The 17,715-nt window shown below is 43.9% G+C and overlaps 1 protein-coding gene across 1 annotated transcript in view; it reads right to left on the bottom strand.

Annotated features, from left to right (window-relative positions):
* The window catches only part of LOC133116330 (low-density lipoprotein receptor-related protein 1B-like), a 447,656-nt gene that overhangs the window by 186,155 nt on the left and 243,786 nt on the right, over window positions 1-17,715 (bottom strand). The window contains exons 38-41 of the mRNA XM_061225770.1: window positions 10,995-11,121; window positions 10,680-10,831; window positions 10,284-10,408; window positions 8,347-8,718 (exon numbers count right to left, since the gene is read on the bottom strand). Of these exons, the coding sequence (XP_061081754.1) occupies window positions 8,347-8,718; window positions 10,284-10,408; window positions 10,680-10,831; window positions 10,995-11,121 (776 nt within the window). The remainder of the gene's footprint in view (window positions 1-8,346; window positions 8,719-10,283; window positions 10,409-10,679; window positions 10,832-10,994; window positions 11,122-17,715) is intronic.

Here is a 17,715-nt window from a genome sequence, read left to right as displayed (position 1 = left end):
CCTTGTATATCACATGAAACACAGCAATGGCGGACAGGGCGGGAGGCTGGTGTTCCAACATTTTAATCCGTCTCAGTGAAATGAGCTTATTTATCCATGCCCACGTCGCTTCTCGGTGGGAGTGGAACGTGTGAACAGGACAGGCCCCACTGTTGGGCCTTTTGTTTTTTTGGGGGGAATAATAAAGCATCTTTACTGCTGCGGCTCACAAGCAATCTCTCCTCAGTAGACACAGTACATCACCACCGTAGCGTTGCATGTGCAAGTGAAGAAACAAACTATTTTTATTGTTGTCAGTGTTCCACAGAAACTAATTTCCACACAATTGTCTAGCGTGGAGGACCATGCACATTTAGGGGATGACTTTTAAGCAATCACGTGTGCTTGTGTCTGTTCGTTCGTCAGCAGTCACATGAAGTTGTTTTGCCCGGCCGTCTGATAAGGTGTTTTTCTAAAGAGTTGATTCAGCAGGAACAAGAAGAATATGTACATGGCTGGAACAATATAGAATGTGCCAAGTGTATAGTTTTGAAGTAAAACGCAGAGCACACATATCAGAGAGCTTGCTGTTTTGTTTTCAAAGAATGCACCACGCTGATGTCCTGTGAATTCTCTCTGTGCTGCAAGTAATACATATGTAATTTTCCATTTCCATATTGGATTGCGGATGTGCAACAGGGGTGTGAATAAGTCATAAATCCCTGTAATAAGGGATAAATAAAGTTTGATTCGCAGGGAATTGCTTGCTCAGGAAGCCTATTTGCATTATATTTATATCGTGCACTCCAGAACTGCAATGTCAGGATGACTGATGCCTGATGCAATAATAATTACCTCAATACAATGTAAAATCACCTTAATGTGTGTAAAGATCACAGCAATTGTATTAGGAGAAAAAAGTAATCATGTTATCACTAGAAAATATATTTTTTAAACTCAATCAATCTGGTAACACAATATACTGTTCGCTAGAGTGTTAAAACTTTTAGCATCAACGGTTCCTTACTTTGTCAAATGTGGGGTGCCAATGCTTGGGGAGTCCTAGGTATGGACTGGGATGAAAGATTGGACCAGCCCACCACGATCATATCATAATATAACATAACATAACATAACATAACATAACATAACATAAAACGATGAGAACAGGCCATTCAGCCCAGCAATGCTTGCCTTTTCCCACCCCTAAGTATACCTACTGCCTAGTTTGCCTAAAAGCTAAATAGAATCTAACGCCATATCAAGCCTAGTCTTGAAAACCCCCAGTGTTTCTTCCTCTACTACATGTGCTGACAAGATATTCCACACATTGACCACTCGCTGTGTGAAAAAAAAGTACAAATACTTTGCTGGAATATATTTCCATTGCAATACGCAATTGCATATTTTTTGCTTTCTGTTGGTATGCCATTGTAGAAGTGGGTTATAATGACTGGTGGGACGGGCATTACGCAGTCTGAATGCCCTTGTATCTGCATAAAACCCAGCACCTTGGTCATTATCCCTTATATAATGTACATGGTATAAAGGTTCACATCATGATTTAATGTCAACACGTTAAAAGGTTATGATCTCATACACAATTATTATTTATTTCATGTAGCTTTTTATTCTTTTTTACATTTTATTTATTTATTTTTGGCGCTTGAAACTAGTTAGGAAGAATCCAGCCAATGAGTTCCAAGACAATAACATGGTCAACCTTCAGAATTCCAGAGAACAGAACCACTATATCTGTCACTATATCTGTCACTATATCTGTCACTATATGTGTCTTTCAGAACCTGACGCATACGATCATATATTGTATTTAGTACATGGGTAAGTACTGTATTTATGCTGTTGCACTGGCTATGTAAGAATCTCTCTCTCTCCCTCCCTGTGTGCTCATCAGACTCTCCTCCCCGCTCTCTCCCTCCCTCCCTCTCTCCCGTCCTCCCTGTGACAGACACAAAATCTCCCCGAGGCCATTTCAGGCTGTCCCTGTATCTCCTGTATTCATTACAATACAGTTACAGCTCAGCTGGCCTGGTGCTCCAGGTACTCCGCCAGCTGACAAAAATGGCAAATGAAGACACCCAAGATGTCTCCCTCCTGAAGTGCAATCATTCTGCAATTCATTGACTGCTCTGGCCACTTTAATGTAATCCCCTAAGCCTCTACCTGCACTGAGGAGAACTTTTATAGTCCTGAAGAGACAGATGCCAAGCCTGCTGAGGGGCTCCAAAGAGCTGTAAGCAGAACAGGGAACAGAATGAGTAAAAAGCCTTTGCTGATTTAGCTAGCTAGTTAGCCAGCTGAATACTGACCTCTTCTTGCAAGAAAAAAAAAAGGAAAACATCTAAAATTGAACAATATGCAAGAGGATGCAATTTGTGATGGTAGATGGGATGTCTGCAAACCAAATGTTACTTTGCTGATTTGGCCCGTTTCGGATTTAAACTCAATGAAGATGGAAACCAGTCGAAATTAACTGCTGAATTAATCTGTGGAATTGGCAATAAAACCATACCCATAAAACAGTCTGAAATATACCCAGAGTAACATTTATATGACCGTCTCCATGACAATTATGCCCGTCGGTTCGATCATCTGGGTTCAATCATCAATCACCCTACATTAAATAAAAAATACAGTTCCAGAGCTGGGTGATAAAGCATGTCAAGGTTTTTGAAGCATATTAACAACATGAAAATCATTGCCACCATGTGGCCTACCAGCTTTCTTTCATCCTTTATTTCTCAATCATATCTGATGCCATGTAAACAAGCCAGAAGACAACAGATATTACCACTCCTATCTACTGAGTTTTGATATGATCTTGCAGTTTCCATTCAAACACAAGTTTATTAATGAGAGAAATACAGAAATACAAGTCATAATATAAAAAAAGTTTGCATTCATGTCTAATTCCAAATATAAAATGATTTTCATTGGTGGAAAGGATTTTTCCCCCCTCTTTACACCTGCGGTACCTTCCCTTAATTTAAAAAAGCAGCCAGATGCACCTATGGTTTCACTTTATTTTTATTAATAAAACGGCATTCCAAAAGCATCCTGCTTTATGCTTTTTTCCCCACAATTCACACCTGGTATGAGCTACGTATAGATACATACAGTGGTGTGAAAAAGTGTTTGCCCCCTTCCTGATTTCTTATTTTTTTTTGCATGTTTGTCACACTTAAATGTTTCAGATCATCAAACATCAAACAATTTAAATATTAGTTTTAATATAAGGGAGAAAAAAAATCCAAACCTACATGGCCCTGTGTGAAAAAGTGATTGCCCCCCCGTTAAAACATAACTTAACTGTGGTTTATCAAACCTGAGTTCAATTTCTGTAGCCACACCCAGGCCTGATTACTGCCACACCTGTTCTCAATCAAGAAATCACTTAAATAGGACCTGCCTGACAAAGTGAAGTAGACCAAATGATCCTCAAAAGCTAGACATCATGCCGAGATCTAAAGAAATTCAGGAACAAATGAGAAAGAAAGTAATTGAGATCTATCAGTCTGGAAAAGGTTATAAAGCCATTTCTAAAGCTTTGGGACTCCAGCGAACCACAGTGAGAGCCATTATCCACAAATGGCGAAAACATGGAACAGTGGTGACCCTTCCCAGGAGTGGCCGGCCGACCAAAATTACCCCAAGAGCGCAGCGATGACTCATCCAAGAGGTCACAAAAGACCCCACAACAACATCCAAAGAACTGCAGGCCTCACTTGCCTCAGTTAAGGTCAGTGTTCATGACTCCACCATAAGAAAGAGACTGGGCAAAAATGGCCTGCATGGCAGAGTTCCAAGACAAAAACCACTGCTGAGCAAAAAGAACATTAAGGCTCGTCTCAATTTTGCCAGAAAACATCTTGATGTTCCCCAAGACTTTTGGGAAAATACTCTGTGGTCTGACGAGACAAAAGTTGAACTTTTTGGAAGGTGTGTGTCCCATTACATCTGGCGTAAAAGTAACACCGCATTTCAGAAAAAGAACATCATACCAACAGTAAAATATGGTGGTGGTAGTGTGATGGTCTGGGGCTGTTTTGCTGCTTCAGGACCTGGAAGACTTGCTGTGATAAATGGAACCATGAATTCTGCTGTCTACCAAAAAATCCTGAAGGAGAATGTCCGGCCATCTGTTCGTGACCTCAAGCTGAAACGAACTTGGGTTCTGCAGCAGGACAATGATCCAAAACACGCCAGCAAGTTCACCTCTGAATGGCTGAAGAAAAACAAAATGAAGACTTTGGAGTGTCCTAGTCAAAGTCCTTACCTGAATCCTATTGAGATGCTGTGGCATGACCTTAAAAAGGCGGTTCATGCTCAAAAACCCTCCAATGTGGCTGAATTACAACAATTCTGCAAAGATGCAAAGATTTTTATTAATAAAACGGCATTCCAAATGCATCCTGCTTTATGCTTTTTTCCCCACAAATCACACCTGGTATGAGCTACGTATAGATACATACAGTGGTGTGAAAAAGTGTTTGCCCCCTTCCTGATTTCTTATTTTTTTGCATTTTTGCCAAAATTCCTCCACAGCGCTGTAAGAGACTCATTGCAAGTTATCGCAAATGCTTGATTGCAGTTGTTTCTGCTAAGGGTGGCCCAACCAGTTATTAGGTTTAGGGGGCAATCACTTTTTCACACAGGGCCATGTAGGTTTGGATTTTTTTCTCCCTTAATAATAAAAACCTTCATTTAAAAACTGCATTTTGTGTTTACTTGTGTTGTCTTTGACTAATATTTAAATTTGTTTGATGATCTGAAACATTTAAGTGTGACAAACATGCAAAAAAATAAGAAATCACACTTTTTCACACCACTGTATATATACTGTGCGTGGTTGCTGTTATTATTGTCCTTTCTTAATCTTACTAGTGTTTTTAAAGAGCAGGAAGATTAGTTGGCTAGCAACATACACCCAGAAGATAAAGAATCAATTCCAGACAATATTCGCACCTGATGTTCCACATTTCACATTTTCATTCATTCATTATTCTAACCCGCCTATCCTGAACAGGTAAATATCCAATCCTATTCTTTTTGCGGCAGAGTAAGCATGTCTGCATTATTGGCATTTGCCATTTGGCATTATTGGCATGTCTGTCAACCTTTCAATTCTCACTCTCTCAACAGGGTGGCAGGGGGGCTGGAGCCTATCCCAGCATACATTGGGCGAAAGGCAGGAATACACCCTGGACAGGTCGCCAGTCCATCACAGGGCGCACACACAATTCACTCACACGCTCATACCTACGGGCAATTTAGACTCTCCAATCAGCCTAACCTGCATGTCTTTGGACTGTGGGAGGAAACCGGAGTACCCGGAGGAAACCCAAGTGAACACGGGGAAAACATGCAAACTCCACACAGAGAGGCCCCGGCTGACCGGGATTCAAACCCAGGACCTCCTTTCTGTGAGGCGGCAGTGCTACCCACTGCACCATCTGTGCTGTCGACCCCAAAAATATAAACAAAAAATTTCTGGTGAACGTTATGCTACCTGTAACATGATCCAGCATGACCGGTTTGGTGGTGGGTCAGTGATGGTCTGGGGAGGCATATCCTTGGAGGGTCGCACAGGCCTCCATGTCATAGCCAATGGTACCCTGACTGCTGTTAGGTACCGGGATGAAATCCTCAGACCGATTGTCAGACCAGGCTGGTGCAGTGGGCCCTGGGTTCCTCCTGGTGCAGGACAATGCCCGGCCTCATGTGGCCAGAGTGTGTAGGCAGTTCCTGGATGAGGAAGGCATTGATGCCATTGACTGGCCCTCACATTCCCCTGACCTAAATCCAATTGAGCACCTATGGGACATTATGTATCGGTGCATCCGACGCCACCAAGTACCGCCACAGGAGCTCACTGATGCCTTGATCCAGGCCTGGCAGGAGATCCTCCCAGGACACCATCCGCCGACTGATCAGGAGCATGCCCAGACGTTGTCGGGAGTGCGTACAGGCATGCAGGGGCCTTACACACTACTGAGTCACATTATGAGTTGCCGTGATGAAATTCACGCAAGTTGGATCAGCCTGTGATTTCAATTTTTTACTTTGATTTTCGGTGTGATTTTGAATCCAGCCCTCAGTGGGTTGATGATTTTGGTCTCCTTTGACCGTTGTTACGTCATTTTGTTCTTTTGAGCAGTGTACATTTTAGTCCCTAACGTCCTTCTTTTTTTCTCTTTCCAGCCACTCCCCCAACCCCCGGGAGCTCATGGACCACTCAAATCACCCCCCCCCCCCCAGCCCCCGCTCTAAGGTTGTGGACTGCGGCAGGCCTGCCCCCCCCAGACCCCGCTCTGAGGTTGTGGACTGCGGCAGGCCTGCCCCCCCCCACCCCAGACCCCGCTCTGAGGTTGTGGACTGCGGCAGGCCTGCCCCCCCCCAGACCCCGCTCTGAGGTTGTGGACTGCGGCAGGCCTGCCCCCCCCCAGACCCCGCTCTGAGGTTGTGGACTGAGGCAGCCCTGCCCCCCCCCCCCCCACCCCAGACCCCGCTCTGAGGTTGTGGACTGCGGCAGGCCTGCCCCCCTCAGACCCCGCTCTGAGGTTGTGGACTGCGGCAGGCCTGCCCCCCCCCCCCCCCCAGACCCCGCTCTGAGGTTGTGGACTGCGGCAGGCCTGTCCCCCCCAGACCCCGCTCTGAGGTTGTGGACTGAGGCAGCCCTGCCCCCCCCCCCCCCCCACCCCAGACCCCGCTCTGAGGTTGTGGACTGCGGCAGGCCTGCCCCCCCCCCCCCCCCCACCCCAGACCCCGCTCTGAGGTTGTGGACTGCGGCAGGCCTGCCCCCCCCCCCCCCCAGACCCCGCTCTGAGGTTGTGGACTGCGGCAGGCCTGCTCCTCCCTGGTCCAGCTCTTGCTTCAACACATCCCGGAGCTGCAAATTCCCCTGACCACTCCAGAGTCTACATCCCTCCATATGGACTTTCTAGTTTACCTACTAGTTTCATACATTAAACCTACAGGCCTGCGGAGGATGGGCATGGCCATATAGCTGGGTTCCTCCTGAGATTTCTTCCCATTGGGAAGAAATCCCTGTACAAAACAATGGTGCCTTAACCCAATCATCACAACAGGTTGCTTTTAATGGGGTGTAGACTTGCTATAAGAAAATTAACTTATCATTGACCATTCAAATGGAAATACTCTCATTTCAAATCACTGAAGATGGTACTACAGGATATTGTTACTTTAAGAAAAGAACATGTAACAGAAGCTTGAACAATATCTGCAGTGTTAAGATTAGGCCTGTGTTTCACCAGCCTCATTTGCTTTTATCAGTTGTTTTAGTCCATCACATTTTAGTGCCCTTTCCGTCTTTGTATCTTATCGTCCTACTTCTCTCAAGATCATTTAATTGCTTAAAGCATATTTCTGTAAAGAAATGGTGCAAATTTTTAAAGTTGTGGCAAAACTTTGTTTTAAACTTCGCTTAGAATATCTGGCATATACTTCTGCAAGGACTTATTTTTAATGTGAAATGAATTTATTGATGCTGCACACTTTCAAATGTTGAAATACTGCAGAGAGGTTTCTAGTTGTGCTCTTGATTAAGGTGGCACGGGTTGAGCATGCGTGATTTCACACAAACTAATTCTGCAGTTTCGCATGTCATATCAGAAAATAAACCATTTCTGTTTACTGTGTTTTTGTTAGAGACATTTGAGTCTTTATTTTCATTCCACAAGATTCAAAACCCAACCTGAAGATTTATTAAAATGAAAGTAAACATGAAAACATGTAAACATGAAAACATGACCGCCAAGAAAATCTATCTTTTCTTATCCTTTTGCTATCCTTAGCTAGACACACACACTCACACACACACATACACACATACACACTCACTCACTCACTCACTCACTCACTCACTCACTCACTCTCACACTCACACTCACACTCACACTCACACTCACACACACACACACACACACACACACACAAACACAAACACACTCACACACACACACACACACACACACACACAAACACACACCTACACTCACCACAGTCTTTTTTTCTTCTAAACACAGAAGACTGAGTATAGGCTACTGTAGTGTGGTTCTGGGGAAAGAAACTATGAAAAATTCAAGACTGGTGTCTGACAACCTTCGAACATACCTGTGTCCAACCAAGCAAAAATGAAAAACTGAATTAAGTCATGTAAAAACATGCAAAAGCATACTTCTCACTCAGCCTAACAATGAGCAGAAGACTGTTTATTGCAGAATTTTAACTTCTGGGCTTCAACTCTCAACCCAAACATGAGAAAAAAGCAATGTGATTTGGATAAATCACCATGTTGGAAAGCTTAATCGGGTCGCATCCACTCACGTTCTGCGATGACCCGGTGTCCCGTCCAGTCGTCGTCGATCATCTGTATGTTCCCGAAATGGACATCGCTGAAGAAGATGCGGTTGGTTCCCATGGCTCCATGCCGGTGGTGGAAGGCCAAAGCGATGACATTCCTGAACAGGGTGGGGTTCTCGTAGGGCCGGATGGGTGAGTTGAGGTCCGTCTCGTCCGACAGGTGGACGCTCTTCAGGATGGTCCTCTCCGAGTAGAGCAAGTAGCCCTCATACCTAAGGCAGCGGAGCCCCTCTGGGGACAGGAAGCCGTGGGCGCATCCGCACGACCTTCGACCCCGGCCCTGGTAGAAACACAGCTGCTCACAGCCCCCGTTGCTCCTAGCACAGGGGTTCGAACCTGCAGGAGGGGGAGCATGGGGAACATCACGTCTAGGAGTCCTCTACTAGCACTCACACACACCCACACCACAACAGCTTAAGGTTTTAAAACAGCTGGTGGCTGCAGTTCAGACCTGCTCCCAGCTCAACATGCTTTAGTTGCTTGACCAGTTCAGACCAGCTCCCAGCTTGACATGGTTTGACTAGCTCAAGCTATGTTTTGAAACAGCTACCAGACAAGCTACCAGCACTAGCTGGTTGGCAAGCTCATACCCAGCTAGACCAGCTTATGACCAGCTTTACCTGCTCAATTTTCAAGCTGCATTTCACAGCAGGGAACACTGCCTCCTTTCCATGTATTCAGGTAAATGTCTACTTCACTTGACTGACCTATGGAAGCTCTCCTGCTGTGAAGTTGTGCTTGCTAAAATCAGCTAAACGTGCTACATAACTCACAGAGAAACAAACTGCGCTTTGGATTGCATGCTTTAAACCTGGTTTCTTCCAATTTGGAATGAGCATTTTTTGTGCTTTTGTGTTTGTCCTTACAACTCAATTCGAGAGCCTTCTGGTCAGAAAAGGGGATTATAAACTGCTGATACTTTGTGGTCTGGCAGAGGTGCGTTCCTGTGAGGTTTATAAGGGCCATGTGGACTCAGCAAGACACGTCGTCCCTCTGCCTCCCTGGGCAAGGCAATGGCCAATTATGTCCCACTTTGTGGGGCTATGGGCCACTGCTGTCAGAGATCAGATTCAACACCAAAAAATGGGGCCCATCCACACATTGCAGCAGTACCTTAACCCCTTATGGGCGGATGCAACCTGCATGTTACATTTCCCGTAAGAGATGGATATGACCTGCGCATTACATCTCCCTTAACAGAAGAATGCGACCTGCCTTTACATCTCCCTTAACAGAAGAATGCGACCAACACGTTACATCTCCCTTAACAGAAGAATGCGACCTGCACGTTACATCTCCCTTAACAGAAGAATGCGACCTGCACGTTACATCTCCCTTAACAGAAGAATGCGACACCATTGTTGTATTTGATAATATGACCGTTTTTCAAGACACATGACTGTTGAAATGCATTCTGATTCCTCTGCCTTTCTATGGGTTTTCTATAGGGTGCCTTAGCCCATAATGGTTTAACAGCAGCTATCCTGCTGTTTAGATGTGCTTCTGCACTATGAATTTTCCATGCAAACAAACCCTAATTACACATTATAAAACAGGTTGCTTCGATCCTGTATTCTGATGGCATGAGACCACATTCTAAATCTGATATAGTAACAGTTAATCAAACAGTCACTTTTACTGTCTGTAAACAGTATCACTCCTTGCACAAACTGTTACTTACAAATTAATAAATAATAAATATCATATTTAAAAAAATGTTTCTGTTGGTTGTAAGCATTTATGAATACAATACGGCACAAGAGGCCACACAGTATCATTAATTGTCATGGCTCCATTTCTCGTCATACCTAACAGCACCCCTGTAGCCATGACTACACAGCCTCCTATGCCATATTAATTAAAACACGTTAAGACCAGAAGGTCACAGTGTAGTCGTTCACCTTTCTCTCTGCCTCTGTTAAAGATTTTCACATCTTTCAGGTTGACCCCCAGGCCACTCCGCAGGGTCACGACCGCGGTGGCATTGCTCTTCAGCCCTCTTCTGATTGAACCATTGGCGTGAGCCCTGTCACATGACAGGAAATAAGGAAATGGAGGGGTGTGGTTCACAAGAGAAATCAGTGAGTCAGGACTATAAAAGCTTACAGAAGACAGAAGACAGACAGCTCAACTCAACTCTGTCATTCCCGTGACATTGAAGCATGTGAGATCAGCAAAGGTGTCCTTTCCTGGCACTTTTTTTTTTTGGTGACTTTGCAAGGAAGTGGCTAATCCTAGAAGCTGTGGGTTTGGTGAGAATGGTTTGCGACTGTAACATTTATGGAAAAATAAATTACCTGTCAGACCAGTAGATGTAAGCCCCAAAGACGGCGACAGAAAACAGGTCCAGGTTGCTTGCTGACAGCACAATCTCACGGCCTTCCCCGCTCTCCAGGTTGATCCTCTCGATCTTGTCCGTCCGCGCATCGCACCAATATAATTTATTTTCCTGGAATGCAATTTGAAAATAAACCAGGGCGCTCTACTCTTTTTAAGGCCTTTTATTAACTGAAATAATAGGGGGGGGCAGAGAGGGTCCATGGGGGGGTACAGACGGTACAGAAATCAGACGGTACAGAAAGTGGCATTTAAAGCCCTGGACCCAAGCTCACCTCGTAGTCGATGGATATTCCATTTGGCCAAGCAATTCCGGAGTTAACAAGCAGGACTTGATCTGTGCCGTCTAAGAGAGCCCTGCCAATGCACGGGGCAACGCCCCACTCTGTCCAGAACATGTATCTGTGGAAGAAAACAACAGAGATGGATTCACATCATACACTGAGCCATGAAAGGATTCATACTCTCATACTGAATCATGAAGCGAAATAAACCTTATTCAGACTGAATCATGAAGGGATTCATACTGCACTCATTCTGAGTCATGAAGGGATTTATACTGTACTGTAGGGCGGCCTGTAGCATAGTGGGACACGCAAGGTCGGTGGTTCAATCCCCGGTGTAGCCACAATAAGATCCACACAGCCCTTGGGCCCTTAACCCTGCATTGCTCCAGGAGAGGATTGTCTCCTGCTTAGTCTAATCAACTGTATGTCACTCTGGATAAGAGCGTCTTCCAAATGCCATTAATGTATTGTAATGCAATTTACTCACACTGAGTCATAAAGGGATTCATACTGTACTCACACTGAATCATAAAGGGATTCATATCATACTCACACTGAATCATAAAGGGATTCATATCATACTCACACTGAATTATGAAGGCTTTTCAAATACACTCAACTGTTCACATGGTCTTATATTTCAGAATAGCGCCTCCATTACTGACAGAAAATCAGAGGAACCTCATTTGCTTCCCTTTTGAATATCTGATGGTGGAGGCTATGCAGAGAAAAAATTTGCTCTGATTTACTGAATAATAATCCGCTATTGACATAAAAAAAAATACATTACAAGTAATAAATTCAATATCTCAAAGAGAAATAGAATGGTAACAAACAATATATAGACTCACTGAGCACTTTATTAGGAACATTTTAACTTTATTACACCTACTTATTCATGTGATTATCTAATCAGCCAATTGTGTGGCAGCAGTACAATGCATACAATCATGTAGATAGGGTCAGGAGCTTCAGTTAATGTTCACATCAACCATCAGAATGGGATCTAACTGACTTTGACCATGGAATGACTGTTGGTGCCAGACAGGGTGGTTTGAGTATCTCAGAAACTGCTGATCTCCTGGGATTTTCACATACACTAGTCTCTAGACTAGAGAATGGTGCAAAAAACAAATTAAAATCCAGTGAGCAGCAGTTCAGCAGACAGAAGCAACTTCTTAATTAGACATCAGTCTAATAATATTATGTACGGTTCCGGAGACCCAAACGCAGACATGGGGATATTCAGAAATCGTTGTTTAGTCATTCCAATATCAAAGCCAGGTCATCAGAGAACAAACAATGCCAGAATCGAGATGCAAAAGAATAATGAGTAAACAGTCCAAAGTCCAAAAAACAGATGATCAAAAATGCAAATGTACAAAAGGGCAAAGCAAAAGAGGGGTGAAAAAACTGTAGATCAAAAACCAAAAATCAATAAGGCAGACAAAACAGAAGGGATAAGGCACTTGTAATCAGACAAAGGGCGTCTCGGGAACCTCGAATAAACAGGCATACAAGGAATTTGGCTCTGAATATTGATCAATGTTCTGACTGTGTACAACTGAGGGATGAGACAAACTAGGCGGGGAAAGGGAGTGAGGATGATCTAACAAATAAACATCAGGTGAGAAACATGTGAATTATACAATAACAAGGAAGGAACGAAAACCCGGACTGGATTCACAAAGACACATGTAATAAAAACGGCTCCGGATTAGGGAGTAGAGTTAAGGAATGCAGTGACTGAGGAGAGCAGGTGCAAACACTTCACTGAATCAAGGCAAGTTATTAGAGATAGAACAGAGCAGTATCGAAACTAGAGCTAAAGTTAATATGTTAGTTTATGTGATTTAATTAAGTTAATTAGTTAGACAGACAGTTAGTGTGTTAATATAATTAGTACTGTACAAAATCTATGTTAGTTGTTATTAGTATATTAGTGCTATCTACAACATGAAATGGAAAGAAAGCAGGAAGTAAGAACAGCGAGACTGAGAAGGAATCATGGGAAACCGAAAAATTCCAAAACCACCCGAATAGTGAAGCACGCAGACAGGGGAGTGACTCAGGCTCAGAAAATATGCAGATACAGACATCACATGAATGGATGAACAGATAACCAGATATCCATCCATCCATTATCTGAACCCGCTTATCCTGAACAGGGTCGCAGGGGGGCTGGAGCCTATCCCAGCATACATTGGGCGAAAGGCAGGAATACACCCTGGACGGGTCGCCAGTCCATCGCAGGGCACACACACCATTCACTCACACACTCATACCTACGGGCAATTTAGACTCTCCAATCAGCCTAACATGCATGTCTTTGGACTGTGGGAGGAAACCGGAGTACCAGGAGGAAACCCACACAGACACGGGGAGAACATGCAAACTCCACACAGAGAGGCCCCGGCCAACGGGGATTCGAACCCAGGACCTCCTTGCTGTGAGGCGGCAGTGCTACCCACTGCACCAATAACCAGATATGAATAATTAAAAATAATAAATTACAAGAATAACAAATAAACTAACAGACAGAAATCAGGAACATTACAAATAAAAATGTAATAAAGTGCTTACTGAGTGTATTTTTAAAAACGACGAAATAAAGACACTCTGATAAGAGAAAACAAAGTGTAAAATGGTCACACTTCAGGATTGACTAAGATTATACCACATACTGGACATGCTCATAACCCACAGAAAATCTATATATTGATATTTGGCACTATCCTTTCAATAATGCAGTTTTTCTCGGAGAAATTGTATTTTGAATGTGAAAAACATTCTCTGAAATTCTCTACATTCTTGAAATTGTTGCGGGCTTCTTATTCCCAAAGGGACAAGGTGGCTGCAGTGACAGATAATTGGGTGTTAATTTCGAGCAGTTTGTGTGGTTCAAAATTATGCCAGGACTGTGATTAATCAGCAAAGTGAGTTTCTACTTCTTCAACCAATCAACTGTTACTGGGAAATAGGAACAAAGGGATACAGTGGATTTAAACTGAAATACTCAACAGCTGCTAAGCAGCATGCATCTACAGAGCAATCTGTAAGTATTTGGACAGTGGTACAATTTCTGCTCTTCTGCCTTTTATACATACTGTAGTCCCTCCCTCTTAGCAGACCAAAAGGAATTGGACAGTTGGCTTTTCAGCTGTGTCTGATTAGGCAGGTGTATTCAATTGCTTCCTTGCAGGTATAAGACACCTTTCAGTATCTAGTCTTCATTCTAGGCTTTTGGTTGCCTTTGCGGTTGTGCCAATGTCATTCAGGAAAGCAAGGAGGCCCAACAATAGCCCTCCAAAATCAACCGTTTGTAAATACCTTCAAATTATTGGCGTCAGTCTGGACTATGACATCATTATTCTCAGTGTCAAGTCCAATGTGCTGCAGCACAGAGCCAAAAGAACACATCGTACCACTGCCTGAATCACACACCGTACCACTGCCTGAATCACACATCGTACCACTGCCTGAATCACACATCGTACCACTGCCTGAATCACACACCGTACCACTGCCTGAATCACACACCGTACCACTGCCTGAATCACACATCGTACCACTGCCTGAATCACACATCGTACCACTGCCTGAATCACACATCGTACCACTGCCTGAATCACACATCGTACCACTGCCTGAATCACACATCGTACCACTGCCTGAATCACACACCGTACCACTGCCTGAATCACACACCGTACCACTGCCTGAATCACACATCGTACCACTGCCTGAATCACACACCGTACCACTGCCTGAATCACACATCGTACCACTGCCTGAATCACACATCGTACCACTGCCTGAATCACACATCGTACCACTGCCTGAATCACACATCGTACCACTGCCTGAATCACACATCGTACCACTGCCTGAATCACACATCGTACCACTGCCTGAATCACACATCGTACCACTGCCTGAATCACACACCGTACCACTGCCTGAATCACACATCGTACCACTGCCTGAATCACACATCGTACCACTGCCTGAATCACACATCGTACCACTGCCTGAATCACACACCGTACCACTGCCTGAATCACACATCGTACCACTGCCTGAATCACACATCGTACCACTGCCTGAATCACACATCGTACCACTGCCTGAATCACACATCGTACCACTGCCTGAATCACACATCGTACCACTGCCTGAATCACACATCGTACCACTGCCTGAATCACACACCGTACCACTGCCTGAATCACACATCGTACCACTGCCTGAATCACACATCGTACCACTGCCTGAATCACACATCGTACCACTGCCTGAATCACACATCGTACCACTGCCTGAATCACACACCGTACCACTGCCTGAATCACACATCGTACCACTGCCTGAATCACACATCGTACCACTGCCTGAATCACACATCGTACCACTGCCTGAATCACACACCGTACCACTGCCTGAATCACACATCGTACCACTGCCTGAATCACACACCGTACCACTGCCTGAATCACACATCGTACCACTGCCTGAATCACACATCGTACCACTGCCTGAATCACACATCGTACCACTGCCTGAATCACACACCGTACCACCGCCTGAATACCCATGGGCTGCACTGTAAAGGCACCTGCACATGGTAATGAAAGGTAAATGCAACTATATCCCTGTCCCGTCACTTAATGTTGACCAATGACGTTTAGCAGATGTGTGAATAATTACCAGATGCAACTGAGAACACCCATGTAATTACCCCCTACCCTTAAGACTCCATGGCTTGTTGGGAAACGATAAGGATACTGGACATGGACATAGGGATGAAAGATGAGCCCTCAGGACGTGATGTGAATCCTCCCTTTTGCATTCTGAGCTTTGCTCACACCAGGAAAATGAATGTCAAATTTGTCCATCCTTTTTTAAAAAGCGGATGCTCATTCGGCTGTTGCTGCAAGTGAAGCAGAACCATTTAGAGCAGAAAAACTGCTCTGACACAACCGTCTGCTTGATTACATGCATGGAATGCCAGAATCCACTGGATTAGAATGTAAATTTACTAGAACAGATGGTAGGCCAGTGTTCCACATGGCTTAATGTTTTTCTTCTGCTTGGGTAATAAGACGGAGGAAATATTTCAGGATTGCCTCGCTGCACACACACCACATAGAAAATGTGCCTCGTCATTGTAACACAGATTCTGAGTTCACAGTAATCTTCCAGCCTAACTGACACAAATGAGAGTCGCCTCAGCTACCCTGGCTGAGAGGCTTAGAGCAGCACAACTTTCAGACTGATTTTTGGAAATCTCAGACATTATCCATTCTGAAGTCTCAGAACAGAGAAAGTGCCCATGTCAGAGCACAATCTCCCATGGGACTCTCTCTCCCCGATGCACCTGCACATCTGCATTAACTGAAATATTGCACTGTTGAGCAAAGCTTCATTTTGAAAGGCAATTCGTTCCGAGTCTGTGTGCTTTCATTTCTTTTTGGCCTAAAGATAAATTCAAAATGGCACACTTTTGAACTTTTTTTGCTTTTTAGAAGTAAACACTGCTGCATTTGTTTGTCATGTCACTGCCAAATTGCATTTAACATTTTCAGTCTCAATTTAAAGTCCTAAATATTTTTTTTTTTCAAAGTGTATAATTAGTATTCTTAGAATACTTAATACTCAGATACTGTGTAGTATCTATTAAACTATCTAGAGTGTTATATGAAGACAATAGTGCAAGTCCAGAATGTGTGACTGGTACTTTACCAGGAGTTTGAAAAATGTAGTCCTGATTGCACTGAGCTACTCGCTGTAAGCCACTAAAGGGAATGTTAAAAGGAATGCTAAAGTGCGCTGACAATTAATCACATAATGAGGCTCACGTTCACAAAAAAATATCTTCACAAACACACAACAGATGACTGCGTGCCAAGAAATTTGTTTTGGTGGATCTGGAAAATCGGTGGCCATTTTGTCCGAGAGACCCCTCAGGAAGGACCTGCTCATGACCTTAATCCAGAGCTCTCTCAGAATCAGTGCCCCCCAATGGATGCAACCCCAGCTAGGGACAGAGCTCAGGGGGTAAGCTACCCCAGGAACAAGCGGTCAGGGGGCCCCTGAAGTTGGGGTGTGTAAGTGTGCGCACCTGTTTTTCTCTGCCAAAACGATTTCTAGATCTATCCTTGACCCCAGCACTGGCATTCTCCAATGACCCCAAACCATATATGACTGTTTGTTGGCAGAATATTATGTTCTCTTTCAGTTATTCTTTTGTCTTATCTGAGTAAATTTGAAATAATTATTCTGTTACAAATTGTAGTCTCTTTGTACATAGAAGCTGCGTGGGACAGATGGATATATAAAGGTCAAGTGAAAAGCATTGGTGCTGATCCTGCTGATTAATTTTTTTATTTTTAATGATATTTCATTAACCATCTTACCCCTTCACTCCGTCTGAGTCACAATTGATAATCAACCGTATCACAACACAAAATGGCATCTTCTCCATCTAGAGGACATAGTGCAGCTTCTGAGTCAGCCATCACAGCATGGACTCAATCAACGAGAAAACAACCACCTGTAGTTACTTACATACATTTTATTTATCAGATTTAACCCTGAGTTTATCAGCAGTGAAAACCCCCAACATGTATTTTTTTAAGTGTGACATTTGTAAGGTTCTGTGTTTACTGTTATCTATCCCTCTGTTCTGTTTTGACCCTCTTTGGCTTCT

This window comes from Conger conger, chromosome 17 (assembly GCF_963514075.1).
Source record: "Conger conger chromosome 17, fConCon1.1, whole genome shotgun sequence".
NCBI classification, from domain to species: domain Eukaryota; kingdom Metazoa; phylum Chordata; class Actinopteri; order Anguilliformes; family Congridae; genus Conger; species Conger conger.
The sequence above is the reverse complement of the archived record's forward strand: the minus strand, read 5'-3'. Positions and strand labels throughout refer to the sequence as shown.